General features: G+C 37.3%; 1 protein-coding gene across 1 annotated transcript in view; it reads left to right on the top strand.

Annotated features, from left to right (window-relative positions):
* The first annotated feature begins 6,639 nt into the window (after nt 1-6,639).
* The window catches only part of WARS2 (tryptophanyl tRNA synthetase 2, mitochondrial), a 124,734-nt gene continuing 113,457 nt past the window's right edge, over nt 6,640-17,916 (top strand). The window contains exon 1 of the mRNA XM_049765933.1: nt 6,640-6,750. Within this exon, the coding sequence (XP_049621890.1) occupies nt 6,646-6,750 (105 nt within the window). The 5' untranslated portion in view covers nt 6,640-6,645. The remainder of the gene's footprint in view (nt 6,751-17,916) is intronic.

The following is a 17,916-nucleotide window of genomic DNA, read 5'->3' on the forward strand; positions in this document are numbered from 1 at the left end:
CTTATTTCTTGGAGCAGAGTTTTATAGTTTTCTTTGTATAGGTCCTTCACATTTTTAGTCAAGTTGATTCCAAGTACCCAGTTTATTAGGAGTTAATATCTAAAATATATTAGTAACTGGTAGAGCTTAACAAGAGAAAAATATCTAATCCATCCAAAAATGTGTGAAGAGATGAACAGAAACCTTCTTAAAGAAAAAACAGGTGACCAAAATGCACATGAGAAAAATGATAGATCATTATCAGGGAAATGCAAATAAAAAAAAACAATGAGATTTTATCTCACACCCACAGAGACAGGCCTACAGCATAAAGAATAATAGCAACAAGTATTGTGTGGATGCAGAAGAAAAGGGAAAACTCATTCACTTCTGGTGGGAATGCCAACTTACTATTGGAAAACAATACGGATATTCCTCAAAAATATAGAAATTGAGTTTCTAAAGCTTTGATATTCCAAAGTAATATCAGCAATACCACTCCTAGAATATAACACCTAGGGGGCCAGAAATATAATGCAGAAAAAACTTCTGCACTCTTGTGTTCATTGCAGTACAATTCACAATAGCCAGTATCTGGAAAACAACCAAGTCCCCAAGAACAGATGAGTGGATGAAGAAAAGTTGATACATCTACTCAGTGGAATACTATGCAACTGTTAGGAAAAACAAAATCATGAACATCATGGATGGATATGAAGAGTGTTGACTGAATCAGAGGGAGAGAGATAGAATGATGGCACTCATTCATGGAATATAAAAAAAGGTAGTATGGTAATAACATCCAATTACAACAGCAACGAGGGCCTGAAGAACCAGGTAATCTTAAAAAGATTGCCACAAATAGTGGGGCAGTGTAGTCAGGGTAGAGAAAGAACTACAATAACAACAGTTGGAAATGATTGCTCTGGGTGCTGAATGGAGAGAAAGTAACAGGAATGATACCTTTTCAACAAAATTATTGCAAACCACAATGTCTAAAAGAAAAAAAAAATGGAAGAGGAAGGGCAAGGGAGAGAGAAAGAGTGAGAGATAAGAAAGAGAGAAGAATAATATCTGCTAGAATCTGGCAGTGGAGAGGGTGGAGGGGAGTGTGATAGATAAACTGAGGAAACTGAAGGTTTGAAATGTGTTCTGGTGAAGGGTGTTGTAAATATATGACTGAAACAGTCATGAACAACTTTTTAACTGTGAAAAAATAGTGTGGCATATACATAAAAATAAAAGGCAACACTACGGAGACATTAAAAATAAATAACATTTTTATTAGCAGCAAAGAAAATAAAGTATCTAAGTAGCATTCTAACACACAGAATAAACTTTCTGATGAATGTCCTTACATAAATAAATGCCTAATTTGCACCCTTCTTCCTCCCAAACACATCTAAGGACTGACAGCATCTTTTCTTGTTAGGGTTCGAGAAATAAAAAGAATCGACTCTTTAAAATAAAGTACCAGCTGCGATTACTTTGGAGCATAAAAAAGAATGTGTCATTAGGCGAGATCCATGCTTTAAACCAGCTTCTAGTTCAGCTTTATTGTGTTTTGGCTTAAAATAAAAAAAAAATATATATATGATATATATAATATGTATTTTGTATATGTAAAATATGTAAAATATACATAAAACAAATATAAAAATATATCTTTGATTTCTTCTCTTATTCATTGTGTGTTGTCAGAGCTTTTATTATCTTTTGGACAGTTTCACCATCTATAAATGAGGAAAGAACTAGAATTATGCAACGGTAAAAAAGGGGGACAATCTCCAAATCACTATTCTAGTTTCCTAAATCCTAATGACTTCTGAAAATTGTCTCTGGAGGGACTCCATTTCATTTTGATCTAGTTCCTTATACATAAGGATAGCACTGAATGGCATGTCAGATAAATCCACCTGCACCCCTAAGTATAAAAAGAAATGCTTGCCTTCCTTACATTATCTCTTCCTCTGTATTTGAAAAATCTATTCAATATAAATGAGGGTCAGAGGTGAATGAGCTTTGCTTGAAGTGCATTTTCAAGCTCTCTGACATGTAGACTTTTCATTTTGCAAAATTCCTCCTTAAGTGAATAAATGTGTAAGGTAACTCTTTCTTACCTTGATCAACATTTAATACTAACTTGACACCTAGAATTAAATTAGAGAAACAAAACTGGATACTTTGAGACTTGAGGGCTGATTATACAAGTCGAGCTAGGAGTGAATTTGAACTTTTTTCTTATCCCAATTAAATCAAATGAGAGATAAATCCCCCACGACTAAGGAAGAGAGGTGTATCTGCAGAGGTGGAAGTTTCCCTTGATGTTCGGAGACAAGGAAACCTAATCCTTTCTTCTGGCACACATGGTTGCAATAGAAAGCCTTTTCCAACTGCCAGTCTGGTTTTAATCTATTGTCTTAAGCAAGACAGGATTTGCAAGGAATGTCAAGGAAAAGGGTGAAATTACCAGAACTTACTATAAAATAAAAGTGTTGATGAGAAATCAGATTTTAAACAAGTGTTCAACATCGCATGAGCATATGTTGACGTAAAGAGCACACTCTAAGTATTCAATTAAGAGAATTTTAAATCATGAGTATAAGCAAAGTCTACTTAAGTCCATTTTTATTTCACTTTACCGAAGTTGTTTAGCAATGACAAATACTACCAATTAATACAGCAGTTCTTTAAACAAAATGTATCAAAACTGATGATGAATTATACCTATTTTTGAAATTTTAAGCACTTCATATGAAAACACTTCAAATGTATTATATCACCGTTCTTTAAAAAATACACTGTTGGGGACAGAATGACAGCACAGCAGGTAAGGCACTTACTTGACTTGCACATGGCCAACCCAGGTTTCATGACTGGCATCCCATATGGTCCCCAGAGCCTGCCAGTGTGCTCCCCCCCCCCCCAAATACATTGTCTTTTCCTGATGATTCAGGATTAACATTAAAAAATATTTATTGCAACTTGTTGAGTATTCTTAGACCAAGGAGAGTTGGTAAAAATTCCCAACATCAAAAGATTTCTGAAATATATTAAAAATATATACAAGGATACAGACACTTTAAAGGGTCTAATTTTCTTTATACTGTCAGTTTTCTTATTATTACCAAATCATATCAAACTGTCAGTTAAAATGCTTATCAAAATAAAACTTAGAAGGGGTAGAAGCAATAAGCCTTTCATATGGCAGACCTGTATTCAACCCCGGATATCTCATATGGTTCTCGGAGCACCACCAGGAATAATTCCTGAGTACAGAGCCAAGAGTAACTCATGAGCATCGCTAGATGTGAACCACAAAACAAAATCCTGGAGTAATCAAAATTCAACTTAGATTCAAAAGTTGTTCCTACTCTGTGAGAGAGATTATATTAGGTACTCAGAAAAAGGAACAAAAATAATGTCCTCCAAGAGTAACCTTTTTTGGCTGTGTGAATTAAAGTTATGATTTAAGTTATCATTGTTATAGGGATTACATTTTATTATTTCTAATAAGGAAAGTGATTTACTTTCTTTTTTTTTTTTTTTTTTTTTGGTTTTTGGGCCACACCCAGTGACGCTCAGGGGTTACTCCTGGCTATGTGCTCAGAAGTTGCTCCTGGCTTGGGGGACCATATGGGACGCCAGGGGATTGAACCCTGGTCTGTCCTAGGCTAGCGCAGGTAAGGCAGGCACCTTACCTTTAGAGCCACCGCCCAGCCCCGTGATTTACTTTCTAATAATCAAAATGATTTAATAGTGAAAGCGAGTTGAAAATATTGAAATATTGAAGTGATTCACTTTTCTGAAATTTCTTAGTGGAACTATGTCTAAGAAATGTCTCCCATGAAAATCTTATCACTCACCAAATTTAGCTGATAGGACTAAAATCAGAGTTTGAAGAAATAAAGTGGCTAAGCCTTGTAGATAACTGGTTATATTGCTAGGTTTTACCTTACTATCAGAGTGCCTAAGGATTTCAGATATCTAATCTTGCTCATCTCTAGAGATAAGGTAAGGACTAACATTTGTGAAAAACCGTATTAATACTTTTCTACCAGTACAAAACTTTTAAGTATTCATGAAGCTGCAAGGTTGTTCAAGATACCGTCCATCTTCAGCAAGCTCAGTCAATGCCACCACTGGCAAGATCTTTTCTAGTTTTCAATAACATTATATATTTTTAACGTTTTCAAAAATATTTTGACCACAGAATAAAACTTCTATTATCTTATTTTATTTATCTCATAGCTCATTCTATTATCTCATTATCACTTCTATTAGAAGGTGTAATAATGGTGGTCTCAAAACTTTCTTTCAATTACCATCTGTTGTGCAGTTCTGCTTCTTGGGTTCCAAATCCATTATCTACCTTGTGATATCACATTTGGAAGTAGTAACGCTGTGGGCGTCCTGTGTCTCAGCAATTCTCTACACGATAGGAAAGCGGGAACACGAGCGGCCAAATATGAAATATGAAATAAATGAAAGCACACAGAGAATATGGGGTCAACACTTTTCTGGCAGGAGTGCGACAAGTTTAATTTTTTGGGCAGGGAAATTTATAGGGGTAAAATTAGCTACAGGTGAAGAATAATTGCAATCACAAAGCCTAGTACAACAATAACAATACCTCAGCTATGGGTGTGACTTAAAAATTCTAAGTTACAAGAAAGTCACAGCTCAAGGTAACTCCCTGCAAGCCACTTAAAATGCAAAATCAGGATTAGGAGGAAGTAGGAAATATCTAGAAACTTGATCCTTCTAGGCTGGACTCTATATTATCAGAGGTCAAGTAAAGGGCGGTACCAAAATCCCCAAGAATGAGCTTCCCTATTTCTTTTTTTGTTGTTGTTTTGGGCCACACCTATTTGATGCTCAGGGGTTACTCCTGGCTAAGTGCTCAGAAATCACCCCTGGCTTGGGGGGACCATATGGGACGCCAGGGGATCGAACCACGGTCTTTCCTTGGCTAACGCTTGCAAGGCAGACACCTTACCTCTAGTGCCACCTCACTGGCCCCTCGGGGCCCGAGCTTCCCTATTTCTAAAGGAAGAGTCAATAATCAAAATCTGCATTCGGGTTATGCCCTTGATTACCAGAAACTGCAGTTGCAAAGAGTATATTTGAAATGGAGAGAAAAATATCAAATTATTTGATATTTTGCCTGATATAAACAAAGGAGAGATAGATAATGGCTGAAAATGTAATGCCAGGCGTCTCTTTGGAAATTCCTCAACCATCCACGCAGGGGAAAAAGGCATCCACAGTGGGCCTTTTGAGGAACCCCATGGGGGTTAAATTAGTTCTATCCACCAGGAAAATCTGAGGATACATCTGGTGGGCTGAGGCCCCCTAAAAGCTTAGGCATGCCCTGGCATAGTAAAATACCTCCATTGTAAGAAACAAAACAAAAACAGATAAATCTTGTTGAAGAATGAGGCTTGACTTCTGCAGTTGCGATTTTACCTTCATCTCTAAAATTCCTTCCCTGTTTATTTCTATATTGCAGGAACTATGCTTCAAATTTCCCAGGATTTTGCTTCCTTCTTATAGCTTTCTTTTTTACTGTATGGTTCTAATTTTTAGTGTTTTCTTTTTCTCATCCAGTTGTTATATTTCAGTTAAAAGATTTGGCATTTCTTATTTTATTAATCCTCTACTTCTCCCTGCACAAATGTGGTAATCTATAATTTTTGTTGTATAGATAAAAACAAGATGCATAAAGAAATTCTGACCGTTTTCTGGTTGTTTATCTTTTATTGATGAATTCTTTTTCTGGGAGCTTTGGATGTGTAGTAATATAAGTTGGGATATCATGTAATCTCTTCTCAATTAAGCCCCAGAAAAAAGCAATTTCTTGAATCAGGTTCTTCTTGAAGCCTCCCTTGGACGAGGTTGAAAGACCACCATCCTTACCACCTCCTTTCTTTAATAGTGCTAACAATCCTAAAACAGTGCCTCAGAAGAGTGTCCCTGCTACTCCCTTAAGTCATTTACCTCTCCAACGTAAGATGCCTTTGTACATTTTTGGCTAGCAGAGAACTGAACAAAACCTAAGATAACGAATTAAGGAGACCATACCGGCCCTGTACTTTGTGAAAGCCCTATGCATGAGCTTTAGAAAAGCTAGAGTCACTCAGTAGCCCTGAAGAAGTTGGTTGCAACAGTTAAAAGCAGTGGCCAGTGCCAAGAAAAAAAAAATCACAAATACAATCCCAGGAAGACTAAAAGGATACTTGCCTGGGTGATCTAAACCCTATTTCCCTGTATCCCCAATGAAGACAAATTCAAATTCAAAAATGAAATAAAATAATAAAAGGGTGATTCAAGATTGCAGGGACCCTAAAGGGAAATTTATTTGATTTTCTTTTAATCTAAAGCACTATTCATATCCGGTAAAAAAATATCTCTCAAGGTGACTTGAACAATGACTCTATTTCCTAGGGTTCTTTTTTTGCCCAATAGAGTCTATTTTAAGTCCCAAAAAGCCAAGGGACAGAGCATCACTTGGCACCATTTTGCAAACACTGGGTACCAAACAAATCCATACTACAGACATGCGCAGTGAGACTCAAGCCAAGCAAACCGGAAGTAAGGGCGGGCTTTAAGCCGGCGACATCCGGGTCAAACGGCTCCGCCCTTCTCAACATGGCGCTGTCCTCAATGCGGAAGGCGCGTGGGTGCTGGAGCTTCATCCGGCGACATCACAAAGGACCCGCCATTACTTGCGCTCCCCAGAGACCGGAAGCTGGATCTCCACCTCGTCAGGTATTTCTCGTTCTCCTTTTTTCCTTCCGTCTTCTTTTTTTCTTGCAGAGAGCGGCGAGCCGTCTGTCCCTAACTCGCCCCGCAGCTCTGCCTGCCCTTCTAGTCGGAGCGTGGCCGCGTCGCAAAGCGTGCGTCGTGACGTCATGACGTAGCGCGCCGTAAACCTGGCATGTGAAGCTAGTCCCGCCTCCCGACTTCCGGTAGCGTTGCCAGAAAGCTGCTGCTGGACCACAGGGGAGTTGCAGGCCTAGAGATGAGGATGATCTTGTTGGCTTCTCCTAGCAGCTGCTGTTTGGCCTTTATTTTTTGCTTTTTCTGAGGGGCCTACACCCAAATACACCCAGATACTCCTGACCTTGCATTCTAGATGCAGAATGCATCCTGGCTTTGCTTAGGGAGCTGCTAATAAAGAGGGTGGTGGAACCAGTAATGGAAGTGGGTAGGCCTTGTGCAAGGCAAAAGCCTAACGCACTGTATTATGACTACTTCAGCTCTTTTGTTGTTGTTTTGTTTTGTTTGGACAAAATTTGCAGTGCTCAAGAGGTTACTTCTGCCTTTGCACTTAGGAATTACTTCTGGCAGACTGGGGGTGGTGGGATATGGTATGTTGGATATCGAACCCTGGTCCACATGTGCAAGGCAAGCTCCCTACCCTGATGTTGGCCTCTGTTTTGATCTCTTATACCTAACAGCAAGCCAATGGGGCCAGAGAAGAAATAAGATAGGATTGATTTATTGAAATAATAATAACATTATTGACATTCAATATTGATCAGTACTATCATTGATGTCCAATATTGATCAATAATAATATTGATATTCATATTCAATTATTGAATGATTATATTGAAATGATGATGAATATTGAATGTAATGTTGTATATAATATTCAATATTGAAATATTGAGTTTACTGAAATATTGATAAGACTTGATTGGTTTCAGTAGGTGCAGGCACTTGAATCCTCATTTTTATTTCTTTCCCTCTCCTGTCATTTGAACAAGTGCCCTACTGATACCTTATTACTTCACCAGAGTGACCTGTATGGAGCTGGTGTTGTGTAGGAATCCTAAAAGTTCCAAATTGCACCGTCGTCCTGTTCTGTGCTGGGTAGCACTGAGGTTACTCTATGCCACATGAAAACACTTCCATTCATTTCAAGAATTTGACCTTCATGACAAAAGAAAACATGCATATGTATGCTACAGGGTTTATCTATTTCTCACATATTTACTTAACATCTTCCAAGTGCAAGTTCAGTGACTGACACTTCGACTGCATTTCTTAGGAGATAAATGTATTTTGGAACTAAGTAGAAATTTGAGATTGGTATTATTAGGTGTTTGGGGGGGGGAAGTTCAGAATTTCATCATACATAAATGTGAGAATTTAATGTAATAATTGGGGTATTGGAAAAAGCACTAGAGTGAAAGTGAACCAGAGGTCTATGTCATTTGCTAGCTGTGTGACTTACCAGATTTCTAACTTCTCTAGGCATGTTTTCTTTGGCAAAATTGGTAAAAAGGAAAGAATGGACTGATTTGCACATTAATATTTTTTAAGCTTTGAAAAATAACGTGAGTTCATGGAGATTAATTATGAAAATAGTGTTCTAAGTGCCTTGTTTTTCTAATTGTTCTTTAAATTACTTACATTTCTCTAGGTGTACTTCAGGATGCTCTACCTCACATAGTTCTTTTATGGAAAAGGACATTTTATACTAGAAAACTGTCAACAAAGCATCCATTCAGATAGCACTTTAAACTTCAGATGGCAGTGTTAGGTAAGGACTGATTCAATATTAGATAAATTATTATAAATTACATACAACTTAGATAAACTCACCAAGCACTCATCTCATTTGAAATTTGAGAGTTGATTCAGGCTGGCAATCGCATATTAAAATGTCTGTTATCAAAATAAGGAAGTTAGAGACCCAAATCTCTCACATTTCAAAATAAAGAATTGAGTAGGTCATGAGAATTAGGAAAACTAAGAGGAAGAAAAAAAATAACGAGAGCTCACTAGTTCTGGTAAGTTTAGGACACAAAACCACTATCAGTGAAAGAAAAACTATTCAACCTCTATAAGCCCTTTATTAAGCTTCATGAGTGGCAATATAAATGTAGCTATGTTAAAGTGAATCAGTTCTTAGTATAGCATTGCAAGATATCAAATTTCCAGAGCAAATTAGTGTTTCTAAGTCTTTAGTTTCACTTTGTGTAGAATAAGATAAAATGTGGAGTAATTTTTTTTAAAAAGGCACATATATATACATATAATTTTACTTATTTGTAGAACTATGCAGAACTATAAGAACTAATACAATATTTTAATAAGCCAATTAAGAATTTGCAGAATCAGTTTTATAGTGTGATTATAATATTTGTAAATAAATATCTATATATTTATGTAGAGAAAAAAGACTGTCAGGCAGGAAGTAACCATTCTAACTTTTGCTTTGCATTGGTCTTTCTACATAGCGGATTGAAGATAATTTTTCTTCCTAAGCTTTCTGTATTTTTCACGTGTTCTAAATGGAAGATATAGCATGTAGACTCAGGAAAGTTTTTATAGCATTGATTTCCATATAAATGCATAGTTGTTAGTATCATCTGTGATATTTTAAGGCTCTAAGAGATACTTTCCCACAGTGCTGTTATTAAAATGGCCTAAGAAAAGGACTACTAAAAATTTATGGCCACTTTTCCTGTATGTATCTCCTTTTTCGCTTGAAAAGCTTGCTTTGAAGTCAAAGAGATTTTTTGAACAGATGCAGAAATATGTGAAGGAAGAATTGGAATTCTCAAACCAGATGCATTAGACATTTTTATGATATCTCATAACCTTTGTAGAAAACAAAAATTATTTTTCAAGAACATAATATAATGAAAAGAAATAAATATTTATTACATGGGTGATTCTATGAAAAGACAGAATAATAGCCAAAGTTACTTATTAGTTTTGACCTTGCAGTCACTCCTTATGGTGAGAAGAAAAATAGATAAGCCATAGCAATATGTTGTTGGGAATTGATTGCTAGCCTGCTGTGATTCAAAGGTTGCCTTTTAATTTTTTTCTTACAAAAGCAAAATTTTGGCTAATAAACTTAGTATTTGAAGACTTTTACTGTGCATAGTTAATTGTGTACTCAGGTTCAAACGAAAAAATAGGGAGATATGGGGGAAATACCAGTGTATCAAGCTTATTATTCATTATAATATGGCTGTAGTTTATATGAAAGCCTGTTTATTTTTCCAGGTGTTGCCTGTTAGAAAATTGTTGAATTCTGACAGAATGAGAATAGTCACAGTGTCAGAGGGAAAAAAAATCTGACATGTTATGTTTAAACCTGGTGGCATTAAGTCAATTTAAGCCTGTCATCATTGCATTGACTAAGCCTGGAGGAAATACACTTCTTTGAGCACTGTCTTCTGATTATGTTGTGCAAAGAGCGACATAGTAGTAGACTTCAGCAAGGATTTTGTAATCATTCAGTGGGAGTATAAAATGTTCACACTTTCACAGCTGAACACATTTCATTACTATTGTTCATATTCTTGATTTAATCTGTTCCATTTATTAATGCCTACCAAAGTTTAGCAATTCGATTAAGGGACAATACTGGCAAAAAACAAACAAATGACTTTAATTTATATAATAAATTTAATAAAACATATATATGTTTTAATTTTATTTTATTGAAATCATTGTGATTTATGAAGTCCTTCGTAGCTGAATTTCAGTTATATAGTGAATCAGGGCCATTTCTATGACCAGTGTTGACCTGCCTCCACCATATTCCCAGAATGCATCCTATACCACCACCCTTTGCCCCCTGGTCTGCCAGTATAACAGGTCCATTTAAGTTTAGATTGTTATTTAGGTCTCTTGATTCTATTGTTGTTGACTTTGACTTGGATATTCAGTTCTGTCCCCCTTTTTTTTCCTTCACCAATGGGCCTGTTATCCACTTTGCACCTAGCTCTCATCCTTTCTTTTCTTTTCTTTTTTTTCTTTCTTTTCTTTCTTTTTTCTTCTTAATTTTATAGAAAAATACAGGTAAAGCAAAGTAATTCTTGTCCAAAGGGGAGCCCCTATTTAAAAGATAAAAGAAGAAATAAAATCAATTAAAAAGGGGCACTGCTGGGTGAACCCTTCACCCCCCCAAAAAAAAGACCAATATCATTAAAGTCTGAGAAAGTACCAAAGACTTAAGGAGATATGAGGACAAAATATTTTGTATGCTGGATTTAATTCTGGACCAGGAAATAACTAGTGAAAAATATGTAATTTCAAATATGCCTCTAGATAAATAAGTTCATTTTCTTGAAGAATATATAGGGATATAACTAATTAGTGTTTTGTTTTTTTTAATGCCCTGGCACTTTTGAATAGTACTAGGTAGTTATATTGTAGAATAGCTCTCAACTTGGGGATATTTTTCATGTTAACTCAGATACTGTATTTTGTCAAGAAAAACAAAGGAAAGTTGTTTGCAATAAGTCCTAAGGCAAGTATTAGTACCTCAATTTATTTTTATTTCACTTCCTGTTTTGTGTAGTGCTTGAATCAAACTTAGGATCTCTCTGGTGCAAATTATGTACTGCTACCTGTAACCCTAGCACTTAATTTTAAATATAAGAGAATACGCTTTAGTTATATTGCTTACCTGGTATCACAAATCTAATAATAGAATTAGGATGGTGGGCCCGGAGAGATAGCACGGCGTGTTTGCCTTGCAAGCAGCCAATCCAGGACCAAAGATGGTTGGTTTGAATCCCGGTGTCCCATAGGGTCCCCCGTGCCTGCCAGGAGCTATTTCTGAGCAGACAGCCAGGAATAACCCCTGAGCACCACCGGGTGTGGCCCAAAACATAAAAAAAAAAAAAAAAAAAAGAATTAGGATGGTGAGATTTGTCACTGCCATATTTTGCAAGATGCATTTATGAGGGTTGGTTTCTGTGTTTTAAATGCTGTTCAGTTGGGGTAGTGATCTTAAGTGGCCTTTTTCAACAAAATTTCTTTTTAATTAAAGAACTGTGATTTACAAAATCACTCAGAATTGAGTTTTAGACCTTTAATATTCCAATGCCAGTTGTACCATTGGTGTCCAATTCCCTCCGTCCACACTCCCATGCTCCCTCCACTCCCACCTGTATTTTGACAGGCACATTTCAAAGTTCAGTGTTTTTAGTACAGATCTTAAGTTTTTAGTGCTGTTGGATGTATAGCTCTGGATTTATGGCTTTACCACTGCCATATCTTTGGTTATTCCAAGACCCCTGACTTGAGCTCCACCAGTACTTCCCTTTTTTATGTATTCTCAGCTTTTTCTGCCATATATGATCTACGCAACATGATTATTAGGCAAATGATTGTGGAAAGTTACCTGAAGTCATAGGGATTTGGGGGAATTTTGCTAGTTGATCACTGACTTATCAGATTGCTTTATATCCTTGTGCTTTGATTAAATGGTCCATTTCCATTAGGCTATTCTGTGGATCTGTTCTAATGGCCCCTTGAAACTCAGTCTTTGAGCATATGTATTTGTTTGTTGTTTTTTAGGACTACATTATTTAAGCACCGTAATTACAAAATTGTTCGTGATAAACTTTCAGTAATACAATGTTATTGCCCTTTACCAGTCCAAATTTTCTGCTACCAATGTTCCCTGTTTCTCTCCCATCAACCCTTTCTTCCCTGCCTCTGGGACAGGCATTTTACTTCTCTCTTTCTCTTTCTCTCTCTCTCTCTCTCTCTCTCTCTCTCTCTCTCTCTCTCTCTCTCTCTCTCTCTCTCTCTCTTTCTCTCTCTTTCTCTCTCTCACTCACTCACTCTCACTCTCTCGCACGCTCACTCTTCCTTTCTCACTCTCACACTTTCTCTCTTCTGACACTGTGGTTTGCACTATTGCTAATGAAGGAGTACTTTGCATATTATTTTATTCCCTTTCGGCATCCAGTTCTTGTCCAGAATGATCAGTTCTAACTATCATTGCCATAGTGGACCATTCACTACCCAGTTTCATTCACCATCACTCTTTGTGGCAAGCTTCCTGCCAATGTAGTCCTGATCCTCATCTCCCTTGCCTCTGGATATTAATACCATACTATTTTTTAATGTTTCTTATCTCCCACAAATGATTGAGGTTATTTTATATCTAACCCTTTCCTTCTGATTCATAATCCTTACCATATCCATCCATCTATACGCAAATTGTATGACTTCATTTTCCTAACAGCTGCGTAGTATTCTATGGTGTAGATGTACCACAGTTTCTTTAGCCTCTTGTCTATCTCGGGCATTTGGGTTGTTTCTGGATTTTTGTTATTATGAGTACATTTATTTAAAATACTCTTAAATTTGTTTTTGCTTGTGACCTAACTTAGTTTAATACAGACCATAAAGCTTCAATTACTTGAAAATATCTTTTCATGCACTAATAAAAACTGATTATAATTGCTGAAAATACAGAGAAAGATCTATAATGACTTTAGAGTAATATAATTTTTATTGAAGTCACAGTCAGAAAATGCTGAGCAGATTGAGGTAGCTGACTTCTGTATCATTTCTTAGAATGTCTTATTATGTCTATTATATTGCAGAACTGTTTACACATAACAGAACTAAATATAGAAGCTTAGAAACACACACACATAGGGCCCAGAGAGATACCCCAGTGATGTTTGCCTTGCAAGCAGCTGATCCAGGACCAAAGGTGCTTGGTTTGAATCCTGGTGTCCCATATGGTCCCCCGTGCCTGCCAGGAGCTATTTCTGAGCAGACAGCCAGGAGTAACCCCTGAGCACCGCTGGGTGTGGCCCAAAAACCAAAAAAAAAAAAAAAAAAAAAAAAAGAAACACACACATACACACATTATTTAGCAAACCTACATATCTACCTCTCTCTCTATATATTATTATTATTATTATTATTATTATTATTATTATTATTAGTTTTTTGGGTCATACCTGGCAGCACTCAGAGCTTACTCCTGGCTCTACGCTCAGAAATTGCTCCTGGTAGGCTCGGGGGACCATATGGGATGCTGGGATTTGAACCGCCGTCCTTCTGCACACAAGACAAATGCCTTACCTCCATGCTATCTCTTTGGACTCTACCTCTATTTTTTTTTTTTTTTTTTTGGTTTTAGGGCCACACCCGGGAATGCTCAGGGGTTACTCCTGGCTATGTGCTCAGAAGTTGCTCCTGGCTTGGGGGACCATATGGGACACCGGGGGATCGAACCGCAGTCCGTCCAAGGTTAGCGCAGGCAAGGCAGGCACCTTACCTTTAGCGCCACCGCCCGGCCCCTACCTCTATTTTTTTTAATTAAATATTTTTATTTTCACCAAAGTGGATAATTTTTGAGTGAAAGAGCCAACTTCAGTGCATGGCTTCCATATGCTAAGGCCTATGGTATGTGATTTACATAGTTTATCTTAGCATAATCTTATAAATATTTTTCTACCTATTTATAAAGGAGGAAATTAAACTTTACGCGATTAGGTCATTTTTCCAAGTTACAGAGCTCATAAATGGCAATCCCAGATTGTCCAAATTTAGTCTGCCTTTTCCCACTTGAGCAGCAGTATTTTTTGATTAAATTATACCTTGTGTAATATCTAAGTGAGGGTCCGGGAAGACAGCTAATGGGGATGGAATGTCATGACATAGCTAGTGGCTACCTAGTGGCCCCTAGCACCACACTACCAGATGCCCACCTTAAATTGTTGAGGCCTGCAGCGCTCTTCTGAGGATCCTAGAATCCAACACTGCTGGAGAAGCCCAAATTAATGAGTCAAAACCCAAGTGAGTTTGTTGTCTCAAGGCTATGTAAGATGGATGAGTGGGTTTTCTTTGGGGGGGGGAGGTGTTTTTAATTTTTTTTTTTGGCTTGGGGGGCCACACCTGGTGATGCTCAGGGGTTACTCCTGGCTCTGTGCTCAGAAATCGCTCCAGGCAGGTTCGTTGGACCATATGGGATGCTGGAAATCGAACTCAGGTCCATCCTGGGTGGGCTGTGTACAAGACAACCACCCTACCAACTGTGCTATACGCTCTGGCCCCTGGATGGGGGATTTATTTTTTTTTAAAGGATTGCCCTGTTGATGAATAATCGGGGAGACTTACTTCATATCTATATATTTTATAACTAAAATCCTGTATTTGTTTTAAGCTATGCATGTTGCTCTGTAAATGTGTGGTCTTCAAGTATTTACTTATAGTATTTGGTATATTTAACATAAGCTACTTGAAATTTCCTCCCTTCCCTCTTGTTCCTGTCTCCCTTTCTCTCTCCTTCCTTTCTCTTACCCTCCTTACCTCCCTTTCTCCTCTCTCTTTTATTTCTCCCTCCTTTTATCTTTTTCTTTCAAACACAGCTTCCTTCTGCATTATATGCCAGTGTAGAAAAATGATGTCATAGTTTCACACTCAGTCACTATTGGAACTAACCAGACCGCTGGCCTTTTCACAAAGAATACTTCCTCCACTTTTGCTCTTCAGTTTTGTTGCCAGCACTTAGAGGTTCAGAATCTCTCATGCCCCCTCATGAGGCCTAAGGCTTCTTTCTGGTTTTTTGTTTGTTTGTTTTGCTTTGGTTTTGGGGAAGGGCACACCCAGCAGTGCTCAGGGATTGCTCCTGGCTCTGCACTCAGAAATCATTCCTGGCAGGCTCGAGCTACCATTTAGGATGCTAGGGATCAAACCAGAGTTTGTCTTGAGTTAGCTGCGTGGAAGACAAACACCCTACCGCTGTGCTATCGCTGCAGCCTAAGGCTTCTTTCTGAATTTCTACTGGAGATATTTGTTTTTGTTTTTTTTTTTGTTGTTGTTGTTGTTGTTGTTCGTTTTTTTGGTTTTTGGGTCACACCCGGCGGTGCTCAGGGGTTACTCCTGGCTGTCTGCTCAGAAATAGCTCCTGGCAGGCACAGGGGACCCTATGGGACACCGGGATTCGAACCAACCACCTTTGGTCCTGGATCGGCTGCTTGCAAGGCAAACGCCGCTGTGCTATCTCTCCAGACTCTAGAGATACATGCTTATTGAAAATGGGGACTGCTCTGCCATTGGGAGACATCTAGATACATAGGCAAAATTTATGTAACACAGAGGTAATACATCTTGATGTAATTTAACTTTGCTCTGGCCTTTACAGTTTTCTCTATATATCATTTTTTTAGTAATACCCAGTCAGAAGCTAAATGTTTTTTGTTTTTTTTTAATGTCCCAGCTTTACTGACTAAAGTAAGGTCATATCTAGGTCTTGGTGCTGCCCCCTTCTCTTCATTTTGCTGGGCCTGTTCTTATTTACCAGAATTGATCTATTCCTGCCCTCACAACAGTCTTCTTTATGTTATATCTCCTTCCAGTAGTAGGTAAGGAACTTCTTTTCTGATTATCTCTTTGGCTTTTAAAAAGCAGCTCAATCCTCTTGGTTTCTAAATCAGAGATTCTCACAACCTCTATTTCTTTATCCCTTGCTTTAGACTGATATGCCAGTAACATTTAGGCATATCAGTTGCAATTGCTCTGGACATATATGTCCTGGTATTTTGATAGTACAGACATTGTAGACAGAGCCCTGGATAGTCATGACTATGTTCTTTCATATCCCAGATTCTTGGGATTATTGTAGTTTTTTTCAAGATACTTAAAAGTAGGGGTCTATATATATATATATATATATATATATATATATATATATATATATGTATATATATATATATATATATATACATGTATAGTACAGGTGTTAGCCACTTATCTTGCATGCAACTGATCCCAATTTGATTCCATCACTGCCAGGAATGATCCTCAAGTTCCAACAAAGCAAGTGGAGCATATTATTCTTAGTAATAACTTGCTATATTAGATATAGTGCTTCATAGTTTCCAGAATTCAATATTTTCATTTAAGTTTGGGTATGTATTTTGCTTCACTATTCAGATGTCTAAATTGTTTACTCACTGATTACATTTCCATTGTGCTATACATTTTCATGTAGTTAGGTACATCAAAACTATATGTAGAAAGAATGGATGGCAAGACACTGGGACAATGGTAGAAAGAAGCTAACACTCTAATGGAGGGTGGAGGTATTAAAATGTTTTATACATAAAATCTGCCATTATCATTCTCATAAATCATGATGCTTAAAGTAAAATATAAAAAAAAACCCTGAAAAACTATCTATTACAGCAGTTGTGTAGTGATGATGGATCTAAATAAGTAAATAATAGGAGTCTTTAAATTTCTGGTTTGGTGGATAGTATTTTTTTGCTTCTACTGAAAATTTTATTTAATATTTGATTCTTTGGGGGTCATACCGTGATAGGATGGTGATAATTTCACTTATTACTGAACAGAATGATGATGGGGCAACGTGATTTATTTATTGGATGCTTGACCTGTACTAATCATGATTTGAAGCACTTGATATGTATTGGCTCATGTAATCATCACTACTTAATGAGATTGACTCTGATAGTAGTCCCATGTTAAAGGTAAAGACACTAAGAGGTCAAATAACTCAGTTTAGATCATGCAGCTGGTAAGTTTAAAGCCAAGCTTCTAAACTCTTGCTCCCTAAATGTTAGAAAATCTCATTACATTCTGGAACAAATTACTGTGTTGCTATTGCTAATAAAGTCTGCTCCATGAAAGCCACTTATATATCTTGCTCCAGTGACATGCAGAGTAGAAATTATAAATCACCCTTTGTTGTTCCTACCGTCTTGTGCAGCTCAATGAATTATGAGAAAGAAGCAAGGCTGTCTTGTAAAATTATCTCTGTTGGCTACTGCCACTAGGATTACCCTGCGCAAAATAGAAGCTTTTAACACGTGAGTCCCAAGGTGCATATAGGAAGTTCTATTTATACACAGAACTACACAGTCTACATTATCAGGTCAACCTGCAGGCAGAGGGAAAGGTGGTGAGTGCTGAAACTGATGGATGACCAAGGGACCTCTGTCTAGGGTCTAGTTGAATTTACAGCTAAAACACTTCTTCAAGAAGCTGCGGAGGTGCAAAGTAGTGAAAGGGAAGCAATGAAAGTAGTGTTACATAGTATTAGTGGTAGATAGGCCATTTTCTGCAAAAGCTTAGCGCCTTATTTATTCCCAAGGATTCTCATTCCAATGGGTTCTGAAAGAAGTC

Source organism: Suncus etruscus, chromosome 19, assembly GCF_024139225.1.
Source record: "Suncus etruscus isolate mSunEtr1 chromosome 19, mSunEtr1.pri.cur, whole genome shotgun sequence".
Lineage (NCBI taxonomy): Eukaryota > Metazoa > Chordata > Mammalia > Eulipotyphla > Soricidae > Suncus > Suncus etruscus.